This window comes from Oryx dammah, unplaced genomic scaffold (assembly GCF_014754425.2).
Source record: "Oryx dammah isolate SB20612 unplaced genomic scaffold, SCBI_Odam_1.1 HiC_scaffold_26, whole genome shotgun sequence".
NCBI lineage: Eukaryota > Metazoa > Chordata > Mammalia > Artiodactyla > Bovidae > Oryx > Oryx dammah.
The window spans coordinates 75,723,533-75,743,374 of NW_024070210.1; the positions used below are offsets into that span (position 1 = coordinate 75,723,533).

The 19,842-nt window shown below is 42.0% G+C and overlaps 1 protein-coding gene across 1 annotated transcript; it reads right to left on the reverse strand.

The window, feature by feature from the left end:
• Positions 1-15,145: 15,145 nt before the first annotated feature.
• LOC120853688 (inactive ribonuclease-like protein 9) lies at positions 15,146-16,448 on the reverse strand. The gene is made up of 2 exons (XM_040227642.1): positions 16,416-16,448; positions 15,146-15,987 (listed from the first exon to the last, which is right to left on the reverse strand). The coding sequence occupies exons 1-2, from the start codon at positions 16,446-16,448 to the stop codon at positions 15,340-15,342; spliced, it is 681 nt and encodes a 226-aa protein (XP_040083576.1). The 3' UTR covers positions 15,146-15,339.
• Between the last annotated feature and the right edge of the window lie 3,394 nt (positions 16,449-19,842).

Here is a 19,842-nt window from a genome sequence, read left to right on the forward strand (position 1 = left end):
GCAGAATGTAGGTCTTATTCCACCATTGTTTTATTGTCTGGGGGCCTGTCTCATGTTTCTGTTGCATGGCTTTGTTGCTAAGCAAATTTGCTTGGTTTTATGGTTAAGCATACCTGCTTTCTTAAGTAATCATTAACTTACAGGGATCTCCCATCCTTTTTTCTCTACTTATAATCTCCTAGTGGGACTAACTGTCTAATCATTTATTTTACCCCTTTACTCTGTCCCTATCAAAATCACTTATTCTACTTTGCTAGAAGCTGAAATAGAGGAATTTCAAACCAGTGAAGACACATTGGACTATCTTTTGAAAGTTAGTAGAGCTGGATTTCTACCTTACATTATATACTAAAAATAATCTTGTATGAATTAAATATTTTAAAGGTAAGCTGTTTAAAAATCACAATTCAAAAGCAAAGCAGAAAATGCAAGAAAATGTATTTATAATGTCAAATGAGATACAAACTATCAGTCATAATTCAGTGTATAAATTTTAAGACCTCTGGAAGAGAAAATATATCACAAAAAATTGGTAAATAAAATACCCAAATATCCAGATTATCCAGGGAAATTTTATTTGCAGCATATACTAGAAGGATGAGAAATAAAATATTGCCATCAGATAAGTAAACAAAAGATGTCGTAGTCAGTGATGGCAGTCACAGCCAATGATGAGCTTTCTTTTTTTTTTTTTTTTTTTTAGTATATACATATATATTTATTTATTTTTGGCTGTGCTGGGTCTTCATTGCTGTGTGGACTATCTCTAGTTGCGGTGAGCGGGGGCTACTCTCTAGTTGCGGTGTGCAGGCTTCTCGTTGTGGTGGCTTCTCTTGTTGAGCACAGGCTCTAGGGTGCACAGGCTTCAGTATTTGCATCACACGGGCTCAGTAGCTGCGGCTCCTGGGCTTTAGAGTGCAGGCTCAACAGTTGTGGCCCAGCGGCTCCACAGCTTGTGGGATCTTCCTGGATCAGGGATCGAACCCTGGTCTCAGATTCTTTACCACTGAGGCACCAGGGAAGCTTCACATTAAGTTTTAAATGCAATTTCACTTTGATCCAGAAAAAAAAAATGAACATATTAAAGTTGAAGTAAAACACAAAGAGGAGAAGGCAATGGCACCCCACTCCAGTACTCTTGCCTGGAAAATCCCATGGACGGAGGAGCCTGGTAGGCTGCAGTCCATGGGGTTGCTGAGAGTTGGACACGACTCAGTGACTTCACTTTCACTTTTCACTTTCATGCATTGGAGAAGGAAATGGCACCCCACTCCAGTGTTCTCGCCGGGAGAATCCCAGGGACGGGGAGCCTGGTGGGCTGCCGTCTATGGGGCCGCACAAAGTCGGACACGACTGAAGCGACTTAGCAGCAGTAGCAGCAGCATAACACAAAGAAAAGTGCACAAAACATAGATGTACATCTTAGTGACAACAACAAATCAAATACTCATGTAACCCACGAAGTTTACTTATAGGACTCTGCCCTCTGAAAATATCCCCAAAAGCAAAAAGAGAGTTTGCACAAGGATATTAACACCTGAATATTGTTTATGTTTTTAACCATTTCTATTTTCTTAAAATTTAATTTTAAGTCTATTTCTATCTAGTCATAGTTCTGCTCTGGACAGTTAAGGGAAAGACAGACCTGTAGGTAGAGAGGAAGCAGTGCTCTTTCCCCTGAAGCTGGGGCAATGTTGGAAGCAGCGTCACAGGTGTGAAGACAGGCCTGTGACATCCCCAGACACAACAGTCAGCACACGTGACCCCTCCAGAGAGCGCAGAGAGAAGGATCTGACAGAACTCTGAGAATATATGAAGTCAGCACCATCAGGGGCTTCAGAAGTCACCCATTAAACAAACATTGCGTGTTTGTGCTCAGTGCTTTAGTGGCGTCCGACTCTGCGACACTATGGACTGTGGCCCTCCACGCTCCTCTGCCCATGGGATTCTCCAGGGAAGCATACTGGAGTGGGTTGCCATGCCCTCCTCCAGGAGATCTTCCTGACCCAGGAATCAAACCTGGGTCTCCTGCATTGCAGGTATATCCTTTACTGACTGAGTTATGAAGGAAGCCCCATAGCTTCCCCCATAGCTTCCAAAGGAATACTAAATCTGTTTTTCCAGTAGTCACGTATGGATGTGAGAGCTGGACCATAAAGAAGGCTCAGCACTGAAGAACTGATGCTTTTGAACTGCAGAAGACTCTTGAGAGTCCTTTGGACTTCAAGGAGATTAAATATTCAAGCCTAAAGGGAATCAGCCCTGAATATTCACTGGAAGGACTGATGATGCAGGTGAAGCTCCAGTACTTTGGCCACCTGATGCGAAGAACTGACTCATTGGAAAAGACCCTCATGCTGGGAAAGATTTAAGGCAGGAGAAGAAAGGGACGACAGAGGAAGAGATGGTTGGATGGCATCACCAACTCAATAAATGGATATAAGTTTGAGGAAGCTCTGGGAAATGGTGAAGGACAGGGAAGCCTGGCGTGCTGCAGTCCATGGGGTCACAAAGAGTCGGACACGACTGAGGGATGAACAACAGCAACAATAGTCCTATTTGGGGGACATGAGCATCTGGAATCTTTAAAATTTGTTTTAGTGTATAAGTGTAAGTGTAACCTTATTTTGTACTTACTGGCTGGAAGTATATTGAAGTAAGTATACTGAAGCTTAGACAGGCTGCTTCATGATTTTTATCAGTACCCATTCCTACTTAAGGAGAACAGCTTGATCTCAGAGAAGCAACAGTGGGCAGTGGTGTGAAGCGAGATCTTATTCCCTGCTCAGGAGTTGAACCTGAGTAGCCTGGATTAAAAACCAGTAATCCTTGCCAGCAGACCAGCAAGGGTTAGAGGCAGAAGCTATTTTTCACTGGATTTTTGCCCCCAGTGAAAAATACATTTCTTTTGGAAGCAAAAGCTGTAAATGCAGGTACAGAGTTTATTATTAAAGATAGCACAACAACTGGGAGAGCATACAGAGACACAGTTTGTTTAGTTAAGATAGAAGCAAGGCAGAGATGAACATCCAGAGAGAAAGGGTGTGGACGCACCACCCCGCCCCGCAAGTGAGGAGGAGTGCAGTAAAGAAACCAGTTAAGTCATTTCTTTAGGATAGTTCTTTGGGGTCTTTGCTTACATTTGGCCAATTATCTAGTTTCTTTTTCCACACCTGATCTACCCTAGGGCCCTCCTGACACACACACAGAACTTTTGTTCAAGATGGATTCCAGCCCAGAGGCCTATGGGGTCAGGTACTAGCATATTAGGTGGTGATGTCCCCTTTTGACCCCCAAGGAGTCCTTCTGCATGTGCGAAATGTCTCCCTTGCCCGGAGGGTGAGAAATATATGAACTTCTGATCCTTTACTCAAACAAGGTTTAGTCCTTCCCTGTTCCTGCCACAACTGTTATCTTAAGGTGTCCATACCTGCAGAGACAGAGCCTGGCTTTTTACCCTGTTTCAGTTGTTACCTCCATTTCGGAGAGCAAACAGGAGACTGGTTGTACATATCTAATCAGAGCCCGTCTATCTCTGTTTCAGGAAATGCGAACAGGAGGCTAGTTGTGTCTGGTCTGAAGCCAATCTTTTTCTTGCCTCCCAAAATGTAAACCGGAGGTCAGTTGTAACCGCCTAGCCTGGGGCCCATCTATCTCCTACCTCAAGTTGACCTCTAAGTGTTTTGAATAATGACTGAAAATAAGGTGTGCATGAAATACCCACAGAATGTTCTGTATTATTTTTTTTTAACCTGTCAACTCTGTCCTTTGATCATGTGCCAGCTGTGCCCCAGGGGTTTCTCAGGATCTCCCAGTAAGAACTGGAGTCATTATTCTCCTTTCCTGGTCCTCGGTAAAAACAGAAAGCCCAGGGCAGCACCCTAGGGTGTGCTGATGGTTTCAGGTTATTGAGGAACAGAAGCTGGAAGGGTTGATGTGTTTTGCTGCCCTCAAAGCAGTTTTTCCAGAGCACCTATTAAGTTTATTTTGGTTTTAACAGTGAGAGTTTAATTGGTTCGGTCAGTCAGTTCACTTGCTCAGTCATGTTCAACTCTTTGAGACCCACGGACTACAGCATGTCAGGCTTCCCTGTCCATCACCAACTCCCGAAGCTTGCTCAAACTCATATCTATTGAGTTGGTGATGCCAGCCAACCATCTCATCCTTTCTCGTCCCCTTCTCTTCCTGTGTTCAATCTTTCCCAGCATCAGGGTCTTTTCCAATGAGTCAATTCTTCACATCAGGTGGCCAAAGTATTGGAGTTTCAGCTTCAGCATCAGTCCTTCCAATGAATATTCAGGACTGATTTTCTTTAGGATGAACTGGTTGAATCTTCTTGCCATCTAAGGGACTCTCAAGAGTCTTCTCAACAGTTCAAAAACATCAATTCTTCAGCGCTCAGCTTTCTTTATAGTTCAACTCTCACATCCATACATGACTACTGGAAAAACCATAGCTTTGACCTAGATGGACCTTTGTTGGTAAAGCAATGTCTCTGCTTTTCAGTATGCTGTTTAGGTTGGTCATAGCTTTTCTTCCAAAGAGTAAGTGTCTTTTAATTTCGTGGCTGCAGTCACCATCTGCAGTGATTTTGGAGCTCAGAAAAATAAAGTCTGTCACTGTTTCCACTGTTTCTCCATCTATTTGCCATGAAGTGATGGGACCAGATGCCATGATCTTAGTTTTCTGAATGTTGAGTTTTAAGCCAACTTTTTCATTCTCCTCTTTCACTTTCATCAAGAGAGTCTTGAGTTTTTCTTCACTTTCTGCCACAAGAGAGGTGTCATCTGCCTATCTGAGGTTATTGATATTTCTCCCAGCAATCTTGATTCCAGCTTGTGTTTCTTCCAGGCTGGCATTTCTGATGAGGTACTCTGCATATAAATTAAATAAGCAGGGTGACAATATACAGCCTTGATATACTCCTTGTCCTATTTGGAACCAGTCTGTTGTTCCATGTCCAGTTCTAACTGTTGCTTCCTGGCCTGCATACAGATTTCTCAGGGGGCAGGTCAGGTGGTCTGGTGTTCCCATCTCATTTAGAAGTTTCCACATAGATAATCCCTGGGAAGAGTCAGAGAAAGACTTATACAAAAGGTTCAAAAGAACCATCAGAATGGAGGCACTGCAGGACTGATTTGGAGCTCAAGAGAAAGGGGATGTTCCCAACCTATAGGGATCGAACCTGTATCCCCCGCATTGCAGGTGTATATCTCAAGTGTGTGGATATCTATCTGCTTTATTCTAGGAACAGAAATCATAACACACATAGAAATAGATGATCACACTTGTCAGAAGCAGATAAAGCATCCCTTCAAGACGGCGGAGTAGAAAGATGTGCGGTCATCTTCTCCTGTGAGAACTCCAAAATTACAACTTGCTGCTGAACAACCATCGACAGGAGAATGTTGGATCCCACCAAAAAAAGATACCCCACATCCAAGGGCAAAGGAGAAACCCCAGCAAGATGGTAGGAGGGGCGAAATCACATTTAGAATCAAAACCCATACCCACCAGAGATGCTCGGGGGGTTCAAACAAAACCTTGTGTGCACCAGGAGACTCCACATAGTCTGAGCCAGACCTGCCTTTGGGTGTTTGAGTGTCTCCTGCAGAGGTACAGGTCAGCAGGGGCCTGCTGCAGGGGCAAGGGCTGTCCTGAGTGTGACATAAGCCCTCTTGGAGGAGGTCACCATTAACCCCACCATAGAGCCGCCGAGCAGACAACCCACAAAACTGCAGAACAATTATACCAAATAAATTCTCAAACTGTTAACGTAGTTCCAGGACCCACAGCAGATTTCCCAACCTGTGGATCTGGCAAAGGGACTGAGAACCCCCAGGGAATTTGACTTTGGAAGGCAGTGGGATTTGATTACAGAATTTACACAGGACTGGGGAAACAGACTTTTGGAGGGCACAAACAAAACCTTGGGTGCACCAGAACCCAGGAGAAAGGGGCAGTGACCCCACAAGAGACTGACCCAAACTTGCCTGTGAGTGTCCAGGAGTCTCTGGTGGAAGCATGGGTCAGCGGTGGCCTGCTACAGAGTCAGACACTGAGTGTGGTACTGCATGGGACCTTTTGAAGGAGGTTGCCATTATCTTCATTAAATTGATTAATATATTAAAAAAAAGAAGACATATAGTTATTCCATAGGCTTTTAAATTTAACTTGAAATTTTTTTTGTTCATTTCATGTGCTTGAATGCTCAGTTGCTCACTCATGTCCTACTCCTTGTGACCCTATGGACTGTAGAAATTTAGTCAATACTTAACTGCATTTTGAGTATCCCACAAAGCTTCCTTGTAACCTGTGGTTATAAATTATGAGATGGATATAAAGGATGAAGTGCACTGGGAATCTCAGTCTGGGTCATGGCTGGGGCTTAAGAGAGCTGAAAGTTTGCCAAAGAGCCTAACTTTTGCCTGTAATAGTCTTAAAATTAAGAAGAGTCATGTGAGGCTAATGAAATGCAAATAATTTCTGTGGTCCTCCAAGCTCACAAACAGGTCAGTAATGCACCCCAAACTGTAATTCCCAACGTAAGAACTGTATCTACTGATTCTTGCATTTGAATTTTCTTTTGTTGCTTTTCCATGCCAGAGCCTTTGAAATGAAGATCAGGGAGTGAAAAGTAGTTAGAAGATGAGATTCTCTATTTCTCTACTGTAGTGTCTACTCTGTACCTCTGTTATGTATTTACATGTAATTCTTAAAACTCACATGAAGCCTAGGCTTGATCTACCTCTATCTCCTTAGGCCTCATCAGTTTGAGGTTATGGATGGAATCATTTAATAGTAACCACCTATGTCTCATATGATTTTTATCCCCACTCTGTGCAATGAAAGAGGAAAAAAAATGAGTTTTTCTTTCCCTTTCCTGAGAACAAAGAAGATAGAACAGTGAGCAGGTCCTAGTTTTTACTTTAGTAATCTATAATTTGCCATAGATTGGGTGATGTTCATAGCCATCATCATCTGTGTGCACTCAGTCATGTCTGACTCTTTGTACCCTGTACACTCTGTACCCCATGGACAGTACAGCCTGTCAGGCTCCTCTGTCCATGGGATTTGCCAGGCAAGAATACAGAGTAGATTGCCATTTCCTTCTCCAGGGGATCTTCCCAACCCAGGGATTAAACCCGGGTCTCCCACATTGTAGACAGACACTTTACCGTCTGAGCCACCAAGGAAGTCTATGACCAACCTAGACAGCATATTAAAAAGCAGAGACACTACTTTGCCAACAAAGGTCCATCTAGTCGAAGCTATGGTTTTTCCAGTGGTGATTTATGGATGTGAGAATTGGACTATAAAGAAAGCTGAGCACCGAAGAATTGATGCGTTTGAACTGTGGTATTGGAGAAGACTCTTGAGAGTCCCTTGGACTGCAAGGAGATCCAACCAGTCCATTCTGAAGGAGATCAGCCCTGGGATTTCTTTGGAAGGAATGATGCTAAAGCTGAAACTCCAGTACTTTGGTCACCTTATGCAAAGAGTTGACTCATTGGAAAAGACTCTGATGCTGGGAGGGATTGGGGGCAGGAGGAGAAGGGGATGACAGAGGATGAGATGGCTGGATGGCATCACTGACTCAATGGACATGAGTCAGAGTGAACTCTGGGAGTTGGTGATGGACAGGGAAGCCTGGAGTGCTGCAATTCATGGGGTGGCAAAGAGTCGGACACGACTGAGCAACTGAACTGAACTGAACTGATATGGAGTGTGGGATGGGGAGGTGGATGAAGGTGAAAGACCATTCTTGCTTCTCTACTCCAATTTTCATTTTCTTTTCTATCGTGAATCCTTTCTCTCCAGCAATTCTCCTGTTGTAGCTAGAACCTTTCAAACACTGCCTTAGCAGTTAACCATGTATGCCTGAATCTGTTTGAATTCTGGTTTTAGAAATAATTTAAAACCTATAACCACACACTCATATTTCACTTTGTGTGCCCAATAGCTGTTAAAGTAACCAGCATACATAGACACTAAATAAATACTTATTGAGTAAATGAATGAACATATGATTAAGTAGGATCAGAAGATCCTACTTGCAATGCCTTGGATAGTGCCCTCATAATCTCAGTCAGAGCACTACTGCCACCTCCAAATAGACGTACACTAAGGTAAAGAACAAAGCAGAATAATATGCTTCTTATTGAAGAACTTTAAAAAATCATGCTTCCCTGGTGGCCCAGTTGTTAAGAATACACCTGTCAATGCAGGGGACATGAGTTCAATCCCTGGTCCAGGAAAATGCCACATATCAAGGGGCAACTAAGCCCATGCACCTCAACCATTGAAGCCTGCACAATCTAAAGCCTGAGAGAGAGACCACTGCAATGAGAAGCCCAAGCACCACAACCAGACAAAGCCCACATGCAGCAACAAAAACCCAGTGCAGCCAAAAAAAAGTTTTTTTTTAAAGTAAAATAAACTTTGATATATGCTGACTATAAATTCATTGAGAATTCTTTCATACTATGCAAATTCAACTTTAATTCAAATCCTCTAGTTCTTCTTTCCAACCAGATTGCAATCTCTGAGCCAGGTCTGTGAAGTTTTGGAGCCACCAGGAATGAGGTGCTAACTTTCCTCGGAAATTCAGAGAAAAATCTAAAAATTTTTCATGATCTAAATTCAGAAAAATTCCTCTGAAATTCAGAGAGTTAGAATGATGTAACATTTCATGGGGGAGAAAATAAAGATCATTTTGAAACTACAGTGTGCCTAAGTGTATGAGATTAGCAGCTATCAGGAGGACCCCATTTTCCAATCTATCTTGGGAAGATTAGGAACTCATAACACCATAGGAGAAAATAGAAACAACTGTGAAATTATCATGGAAAGTAGTTTGTAGAGGCTGGAAGATGTGGATATTCAGAACTGGGTCAAACCCTTCTACGTCCTATTGTTAAATTTCTGAAATATGTGTCCTCTTCTCCCTTCCTCACAGAATTGAAAAAGACCTAACTTTAGGGGATCAGGGCCTTACAATCACTATGAAGTGAAGCCATTTAGGGTTGGCTGAAAGAGCTGTAGTCATCGGGTCAAAAATCCTATGTGTGTAGATAAAATCAATGAAGGAGGCACAATGTGTCACTTGTCAAATTAACAGAGATTTAAACAAACAAAGAACAAAACCAGTTTTGAAGGCATTCTTGAAAAAAGAGGCTTATATACAATTGATGACAATATAAATTGATGTAATTATTCCTATAGAAAAATCAGCAATATGTGTCTGATGTTTTGACATTAACTCTGAGGTGTTCACTGCTATTCTAGCTTCAGGAAGTATAAGGGAGTGGATGCATTAACTGGGACCAATGGTAGTCACTTAAAAGTTCTTGCCTAGTACAGTGTAGGCCATGCATGGGAAGAGAGGATCCTAACTCTTCTTTCTATTAATCACTGAGGGTGGGAAGATGCTACCAGGAAAGCTGCCAAAGGCTCAGAGATACAGCATTATGAGGGCTGATCTGAATGTAGTCCTGTCACTGGCAAAATGGGGATTTCCCCAGTTTTTGCCCTTCTCAAAGGAAAAGAATTCAGTCTAGAGGTATACAGCAGTTTTAAGTAGCAAGAGTTTCATTAAGCAGAGGGAAAGCACACTCCGAAGAAAGGATGAGAGCAGGTTGTTTGGAAACCAGAAGCAGGCTTGCATAGGGTAGGGTTGAGTGTTTTAGAGTGGTGGTTCCTCCTTGTGTCCTGCATTGACAAATTTTTTGACAGCTTTAGGTTATATAATTTTCTCCTCATGTGCAGGTCCTTACCCATAAGCACTCAAGCAAAACTCAAGGGGGTTGGGCGGGGGGCAAAAACCACAAAGCTAATTTACTACAGATATGACATAACGAATCTCAGATTACCTTGAATCATCTTTTAAGTCTTGGTCCACTTGCACCAGTTTGTGCTGGTGGTTTTATCTTGCTTAGTCCTGGTGTGGCTGGAAATCTTGTCGCGGGCCTTGACCACTAGAGGGAGGATCTCTAGGCATGTTCCAAGCACCAGTGTCCAGGTGGGAGAGAGAAAGACAAACTGTCCAGGATGGGGTGGGACCTACTCATCTGACTGGCTACCTAACAGTCCTAGAGTGCCAAGAGAGGCTAGATTCATACCAGGAGTTTTGCTTTTACCCATTACATCATGGTGAGACAGAGGATATATCTTCCTTTAAAAATAAAAAAGATCCCTTCCTTTTTCTTTTTTAATATACATGTATTTTAAAATGTTTATTTATTTTTGGCTGCGCTGGGTCTTCGTTGCTACCTGCAGGCTTTCTCTAGTTGTAGCAAGCAAACTATTCTAGTTGCTGTGCACAGATGTCTCATTGCGTTAGCTTCTCTTGATGCATAGTACAGACTCTAGGGCACTGGGGGGCTCATGGGCTCTAGAGCGCCAACTTGGTAGTTGTGGCATGTGGGCTTAGTTGCTCCGGCATAGCATGTAGGATCTTAGTTCCCAATGGAAAAAGTGAAAGTGTTAGTTGCTCAGTTGTCTCTGACTCTTTGTGACCCTATGAATTGTAGCCCGTCAGGCTCCTCTGCCCACGGAATTCTCCAGGCAAGAATACTGGAGTGGGTTGCCATTTCCTTCTCCAGGGGATCTTCCCCACCTAGGGATCAAACCTTGTTCTCTCTGTTTCAGGCAGATTCTTTACCGTCTGTGTCACCAGGGAAGCCTAGTTCAGTTCAGTTCAGTTCAGTTACTCAGTCGTGTCTGACTCTGCAACCCCATGGACTATAGCATGCCAGGCTTCCCTGTCCATCAACAACTCCCAGAGCTTGCTCAAACTCATGTCCATCGAGTCGGTGATGCCATCCAACCATCTCGTCCTCTGTTGTCCCCTTCTTCTCTTGCTTTCAATCTTTCCCAGCATCAGGATCTTTCCCAATGATTCAGTTCTTTGCATCAGGTGGTCAAAGTATTGGAGTTTCAGCTTCAGCATCAGTCCATCCAATGAACATCCAGGACTGATTTCCTTCAGGATTGACTGTTTGATCTCCTTGCAGTCCAAGGGACCCTCAAGTGTTTTCTCCAACACCACAGTTCAAAAGCATCAATTCTTCAGCACTCAGCTTTCTTTACAGTTCATCTCTCACATCCATACATGACTACTGGAAAAACCATAGCTTTGACTAGACAGACCTTTGTTGGCAAAGTAGTGTCTCTGCTTTTTAATATGCTGTCTAGGTTGGTCATAGACTTCCCTGGTGGCTCAGACGGTAAAGTGTCTGTCTACAATGTGGGAGACCCGGGTTCAGTCCCTGGGTTGGGAAGATCCCCTGGAGAAGGAAATGGCAATCCACTCCAGTACTGTTGGTTGGAAGATCCCATGGACGGAGGAGCGTGGTAGGCTACAGTCCATGGGGTCTCAAAGAGTCGGACACGACTGAGTGACTTCACTTTCACTTTCAGGTTGGTCATAGCTTTTCTTCCAAGGAGCAGGCATCTTTTAATTTCATGGCCGCAGTCACCATCTGCAGTGATTTTGGAGCCCAAGAAAATAAAATCTGTCACTGTTTCCATTGTTTCCCCATCTATTTGCTGTTAAGTGATGGGACTGGATGCTGTGATCTTTGTTTTTTGAATCCAACCAGAGATCAAATCTTTGTGTGCTGCATTGGCAGGCAGATTTTTAATGACTGGACCACTAGGGAAGTCCCTGCCTTGTCTTTTATATTAAATTTTTCCCATTATTTTTATTGTGGTAAAATATACATAATAAAACTTAACATTTTAAGAGTCTGTAACTATACAGTTTAGTGGCATTGAGGACATTCACATTACTGTATAACTGTCACCACTATCCATCTCTCAAATCTTTATGATCATCCCATACTGAAGCTCTGTACTGATTAAACAGTAACTTCACATCCTCCCTTTTCCCCAAGTCCCTGGTAACTATTGTTCCTCTTTCAGTCTTTGTTCTTTTGGCTTTTCAGTTTTAAATGCTTCTATTGAGATATGCTCAAGCTCAGAGATTCTTTCTTCAGCCATGTCCAGCCAGGATCTCAGTTTCCCAACCAGGGATTGAGTTTGGTACATAGCAGTGAAAACACGGAATCCTAACCACTTGACTACCAGAAAACTTCCAGGAATGTCTTTATTACACAGAAGAGGAGCACAGACATAAAGTAAATGATGGAAAGACTTGCTTACACACAGAGACTGAATCGCATACTCATATACATGACTACAAAGAAAATCTTACCTAAAACAAATCACAAAATAATAATTCCTAATGGCAAAAGACACCACAAATTTTTAAAAAACCAACAACTTCTTATAAAAATAAATTTAAAAATATGTGCAATGTGAAAATGCATTTCAAACTCAGGTGCAAGAAAAGTGTGGTTTGTTTTTTTTTTTCTAAATTCAAGTGTCTGCTTCAAAATTCCAGCTCTCAAGCGTGCAGCAAAACTTCTCTCAGTTCTTATTTTAGGTATCTTCCAGCTCTTTTACATAATTAGAAAACTCAAATGATCAGAATTTGTCCTAGTGAAAGAGAAAGTTCAGTTTCTTTCTGTGTGTGTGTGTGCCCTGATTGGCATCATCACAGTTTCTAACCCTGTTATAATTTATCTGAATATTGAAAATAGTGTTGTTTGATTCTCACATTTCAAACAGCTAACAAATTAAAATTTATTTGTATAAATTTTGTACATAGATACTTGCACATCTATGTTCAAAGCAGCACTATTCACAAATGGTGGACGTGTTCACTAGTGAATGGAAAAATAAACAACATGTGGTGTGTACCTTTAATGGCATATTATTCAGCCTTCAAAAGCAAGGAGATTCTAACATATGCTACAGTATGGGTGAGACTTGAAGACATTACTCTAAGGGAAATAATCCAGCACAAAAGGATAAATAATTTTTATCCTACTTAAATAAAATGAATGTGCATTATCTCAAGGGACACCTACATAAAGAATAAATTGCGATGGGAATTTAGGAATCAATAATGCTCACCTTATTAGTTTGGTTTTATTAAGGAGAGAGTACTAATGGGCAGAGGACAATAATCTTTTACAATCTTAATATGCATAAAGCTAGAAATTACTGTTTTGACTTATTTTAGGGAAGTCACTGGGTAGTGGCCAGATCTGGATTTCTTATGCAATAATAGGTAAGAGGAACAATTTGTGTAAATACTCATTGTTCTAGTTCCATGGCTCTAATTATAGAATATGTATGGATATTATCATTTATCTGGAGAAAAAGAGATATGAATACATTATGGTGATTTCAGGCCTTAATTACTATACTATACTCTCATAAATGTATTTATTGTATGTTGTAGAACTCCAATATACTCGAGATGAATAGGGCCCAGATGAGATGGTCCAGAGCACATGCCCAAGCTAGTCTATGTGGAGAACTTCTTCAGCTGATGTTTAGATGGTTGGCTTTTAGAGGAAGTCATGGTGATTCTCAAAAGTTTGATGGAATCCTCATTCACTCAGATATTACAATTTTGATTGCCAGGAGTTTCCATGTGAAGAAAAGTATCTAAAGGCTTGATTTTCTTAGTCACTGAATGGGTTCTGGCAGCCCTGGGCCCAGGGCCTTATTGATCAGTGAGGACCTAGCTCTGAGTCCGAAGACAAGGAAGGGGATGGAAGACACGCATGGACTGGATTGAAATGAAGTGTGCAAGAGTGACAGGCACTCCGGCTCCCATTCCCCTCTTCAATCCTCCTTATCCCATTTTCAGTAAGTTATGGGGAATAATCATCAAACAACAAGGACTTTTACAAAGAGAGAGAGAAATTGTTACCAACACTGGACAGATAGAATTCTTTTCTCACACTGGATCTCCAGGCTTTTGGAAGTGGAATTTTCTCAGATGAAGCTACAGCTACAGGAAGGTGAGGAAAAGAAATGGTGAATGAAAGTGACTATGCAGGAAAGTTTGGAATTGTTTTGTGAACAGTGATAACTAAGCTTAAAAAATGTGGGAGGGATAATTTGGAAAATTGGGATTGATATATATGCATTACCACAAAAAATAGATACCTAACAAGGCCCTACTGTATAACACAGGGAACTCTATTTAATACTCTGTAATGACCTTTATGGGAAAAGAATCTTAAAAGGAGTGGATATTATGTATAAGTATAACAGATTCATTTTTCTGTACACCTGAATCTAACATAACATTGTAAATCAACTATAATCTAATAACTAGTTTAAAAAAAAAAGCACAAAGAAAAGAGAAAAAGCCAAAAATGTGGGAATCCACAGAAGTAGCATTAGACAATTGAAAAGTACTTTGAGGAGTTTGCTATTCTGAATATTTAGATGTTGATGCTAAGATAGGCAAGTGAAAGTCACTCAGTTGTGTCCAACTCTTTGTGACCACATGGACTATACAGTCCGTGGAATTCTCCAGGCCAGAATACTGGAGTGGGTAACCATCCCCTTCTCCAGGGGATCTTCCCAACCCAGGGACTGAACCCAGGTCTCCCACGTTGCAGGCAGATTCTTTACCAGCTGAACCACCAGGGGATGCTAAGATGGCTCCTGTTATGTCTATATCTTCAAGATCCCATGAGTATTGTGTTGCATGGAAAGAAGAAAACAAATGAAATTCTATAAATATAGCCCTGGGAAGATGAAGTTCATAATGTCTCAGGGCGGTCCCAATAGTTCTTCTTTTTTAAAAACTAATAATTTACTTATTTATTTGGCTTCACTAGGTTTTAGTTGCAGCTCGCAGGATCTTCCATCTCTGTGGCATGCTGAATTTTTAGTTGGGGCATTTTTATGTTTATATTTGCAGCATGTAAACTCTTAGTTTTGGCATTTAGGAGCTCATTCCACAACCAGGAATGGAACCTTGGCCCCCTGCATTCGGAGCCCGGCATCATAGGCACTGGACCACCATGGAAGTCCCTCCAATTCTTTTTGATTCAAACTGTGCCACAAGGAAGATCAGTCCAAACCCGGAAACCCCACATAAACATACCAGAGACACCTAGCTACAATGATGCACTTTATTATTTCTACTGAACCAGCCATTCCATGAATACAACTTTGGAGCACACCTCAGCACCCATTTCCTAATGGCTTGCTGCTGGTCATCCTTTCCCTTCAGGCATTCATCCTCACAACACATTCAAAACTTGCTGAACTGTATGACTTGTTTGAAATCACATCTCAGAGCACTATATCTTAGCCCTGCCCACTTTTCCTTTGTCTGATGTAAGGAGAAAAAGGGCAGGTGGTAAAGCAAATGAGATCCAAATTTCCATTCCCAAGTTTGCTTGTAAGGATCAGTAAGGATAAGTTTCTATCTTCTAGCTCTAACGTCTTTCAGAATATACTTTAAGAATGTTGGGAGGAAAGTACTTTCCTGGTGGATGTCAACATACCAACCACAGATTCAGGGATAATTTCTCTGATATCATTTTGCCATCGACAAGTGATAAAGACCCATCCCTTCTCATAAGAGGAAGTATATTCACAATCTGGCATCTTGATCCCACTTGTTAAAACACAATGCACTGCTTTTATTTTTTTCTGACTCGTGTAACAAATCCCAACTTCTTCGCCACAAGACATAAACGTGTTATGACAGATCTTTTCAATGTCCTCATACGATGCTTGAAGGAAGAAATGTTCCTTAACACAATAAAGCCTACGGTGAACATTTTTTATCTTCATTTCATCGCTACAGTATGTTGGATCACGTAATGGTCTTTTACGATCAATAATGACATGGGCTTTGAATAATTCCTTGGTAGGTGCTCTGGTAGGACTTGTACCATCTAAATGCTCTTCAAATTCTTTATCTGTTAAAGAACCATCAATTATCAGCTCGAATTTCAGTGGTTTCAGGAGCAGGAAGAGCAGAAACAGGGGCAGCATGTTGATCAGAGTCCCCATATTTCCCTGAAGGGAATACAAGAGAGAAGGAGTTATGTCCACTGTGAGGCTGTGCCTTCTGTTCCTGTGTATGGCCCATTCTACCACCTACTGCTGTTCTGAGCTCTAAGACTTTGGACAGTTTTAAAACTGACATCTCAGTTCTGTTTTGATACCAGGAAAGTATTTACTCCAAAGTGACCTTAGAGGACCTATAGTTAGTCTAGAAGACTGTGGGTAAGAGGGAAAAGTGAAGGAAGAAGGAGAGAAAAGGAGAAAGGGATGGAGAGAGACACGGTGAAGAGAAACAGAGAGAGAAGGTAACAAGGAAGAACAGGAAGAGAGCAAGAGAGAGATGAAGGCCAGGAGAGAAGGGTAAATGTGGACAAGAGGTCGAGAGGGCAGTGGGGCGAGAGGCAGAGAGGAGGCTCACGTGCTCTCTCTCCTTCTGGAGTAAAGAAGTTCTCTCAAGTTCTCTTCCTGGAGTTAAGAACTTGCCCTGAAAAGAGCTGCACATGATCCCCGCTTCCCCTTACCAACATCCTGCTTTTCTGAGGACCATTCTTCATCTTCTGACTTTCTCCTCTTGCTCATTTCTAAACACCAGTGCCCTTCACAAGGAATCGAGCAAGATCCATCATGTCACGTGAGCACCATATGTGTGTGGATTGGTGTAAATACCATCACTTCATCGCCTGGAATTGTGGGTTCACGTTAGAGTCTCCTCTGCCTCCTCTCCCCACTGAGAAGAACTCTTCCACTCAGGTACATTTCTGACCTTGTGAGTCTTTTTCCAATCTTTTCTTTAAAGTAGACTTCATGTTTCCTTCTCAGATTTTCCTATCTCTAAATTCTTCCCATCCTGTGTGCCTATCTGCCATCATGGTAACCCTCACATCAGAGACTCCGCAGTCACAACTTTCCTTCCACATGTGTGCGTCTCCGTGTCTATTCACCCCACTGTAGAAGCACTAATATTTCCCTAATACTTGTCATATACATGAGGAAGTGTATTTGTCACACAAATATGGGAAACTGGGTAGATGCCTTATATTTTTCAAGAATTTTACTGCTTTAAAATGAAATGGAAATATTAGTTTGGCACCTACTTCTGAGACATGTCATTATAATGCTTCATACCAATTATGTTAAGGATTTTAAGAAAAGCATTCCTTAAGGGAGCCGGAGCAGTAGTGCCTGTGGCCCAGAAAACAGACCCAAGTTCTAGACATCAGGGTGCAGTTTACTATAGTGGCAAGTGTCATCATTCATAGAGGACTCATGGGTCTATTGATCATTTTTTATTTCTATTTCAAATCTGATGGTTAAGCATTAATTCTCCTAAGAGGCTTTCTTCCCAGGGAAAGGCAAGCACTTTAGGTACACTAGGGAGCAAGCTTCTTGACCTATCTTTGCCCATGGCCTCTTTGCCTCATTGAGTCCTTGTGTAACAGGAAGGAAAAGGGCAGGGCACAACTTTTGGAAGAATGACATAGCCCAAGGACACAATATAAACAAATTAGAATCAAATGGGACCAAGATGGCAGGCAAGACCTTGATCTTCAATCAGCAAGTGAAATGACACACCCAGAGGTGCCAGGACAGTTCCAAAGCACTGTCAAAAGACCAAGGAGTGGGCTGGTGGACAGAATCCCACCCCTTCCCCAAAATAGTTGGAATAATCCTCCTACTCATTAGCATGTGAAATTACCCAGCCTATAAAAATTAATCATGCCACATTTCACAGCCTCACTTGCCCTCTGTGATGGCCCACAATCCGTCTGTGGAGTATGCTTCTCTCTGAATCTGCATAAATCCATCTCTTACCTATCACTTTGTCTCTCACGGAATTCTTTCTGGGATGAAACATCAAGAATCTGAACTTCTTTAGGCCCTGAAACCAGGTACCGTGGGTTTTGGATGGGTCTGAGTCCCAGCCACGTGGGTTCAAGCCCCAAGCTGGGTTTTGGCTGGGTTTGAGTCCCAGCACATGAGTTCAAGTCCCAGTTTGAGGTAAATGGTTTCACTTGTATCATCAGTGCTTCAGAGAGTGGATGCGTTAAGGACTGGGCTGGAGAGATCCTGATACTGAGAATATTCACTTCCCCTGAGTGTCGGAGCTTGGAGTAGGAAAACAGAAAAGCAAGGTTGAACAGCTGAAATAAGTATATTTTTGAGGTTGCCATTAAGTAAAAATAAAAATCATAAATAACAATGGCCAAGATCACAGGCAATTATGTGCCAAGCACTAAGTTAAGCACTCTACATCCTCCTCCTCCTGGTCAACATCATCCAAGCAAGCTTATGATAAAGATATTCTTTTTAATATTGTTTTTGTTTTGATTGTATTTAGGATCTCTTTGTGAAGGGATGTTGTCTGAAATCTTACTTTAGGTCTGGCAGAATCTTTTGTTTTTTTTGTTTTGTTTTTTAATTTTTATTTTTTTAACACCAAAAACATTTTGTACTGGGGTATAGCCAATTAACAATGTAGTGATAGTTTCAGGTAAAAAGCAAATAAACTTAGCTATATATATATACATAGGGCTTCCCTCATAGCTCAGTTGGTAAAGAATTTGCCTGCAAAGCAGGAGACTGAGGTTTGATTCCTGGGTTGGGAAGATCCCCTGGAGAAGGAAATGGCAACGCACTCCAGTATTCTTGGCTGGAGAATCCCGTAGGCAGAGGAGCCTGACAGGCCCCAGTCCATGTGGTTGCAAGAGTTGGAAACGACTTAGCAGCTAAACCAACACCACCACCATTCTTCCCCAAACACCCCTCCCATCCAGCCTGGCACAAAACATTGAACAGAGTTCCATGTGCTATACAATAGGTCTTTATTGGTTATGCATTTTAAATAGAGCAGTGTGTACATGTAGGTCTGGCAGAATCTTAGTTCAAGCCCTTGTGACAAGTCAGCCTGATTTCCACATTTCTGTTCTTCAGGGCTATTCTGTGGCTTCTTTCAGTCTAGTTTCCTTACCTGATGCTAGAGTGTACCTCCTTCCCTAGGCTGTCTTTGTAATCCTATAAGAGACTGCCAGAAACAGACAGACCACCAAAGTGACAAGTACTAAAATAATTTCTGAGCCACTAGAGAGCTGTCTATGGGGTCACACAGAGTCAAACAAGACTGAAGCGACTTAGCAGCAGAGAGCTGTTAAAAAAAAAAAAACAGATCCACTTTCCACAAGGCCTAGCTGTGCTGCTGCAGGACAGTTTTCTGGTTTTTTTTTTTTAACTCTACTGTTCTCTTGCTAGAAGCTAAGTCCTTCACTGGGACAACATGAGTAATTTTCTAATATTGATAACCCAGAAACCCTGACCAAGGTGGAGATGGATATCAATATTTGACTCCAGAGTGGATCCAGTTTGTAGATATGTGAGTAGACAGTGGTACTACAATCAGGTCAATTTGGGGACACATATCACAAAGCATAGAGAAGAGGAAATCTGAAGATAGGAAATCAGAGAATGGCCCAAGAAAGAAACAACTGATCCTAAGTGTTGATGTGGGAGAGGGCACTCTGTGTGTGAGCACGTTCAGAAGCCATTCCTCACACCCCTGCTTTCACTCTCTCATCAGCCTCCTGAAGATGTCCCCTCAGCAGAGTGATCCCATTGGCTCAAGCCAGGGAACTCTGCACACATTCCCAGAAACAGACAGACCCTGGAGTCCCTGTGGTATCTTGGGCTGGAGAGAGCAGGACAGGGTGAGCATAGGCAGCAGAGCTGAGGCTCCTGTAGCACCAGGGCCAGGACAGCCCTTCATTTCGTATATCCTCTAAGCTCTTCATCCTTTGTTTATGAATTCATGCTGTGGTTTCAGGCTTCTTAAAATCTTTGCTCACCCCCATGGATATGCATTTTCTCTCACTCTATCTTACTTCTTTATGGATTTTTAAAAATTTAAACCTTTCATCCATCTGGAATTTATTTTGAAGTATAATGGGAGGTGGGTTT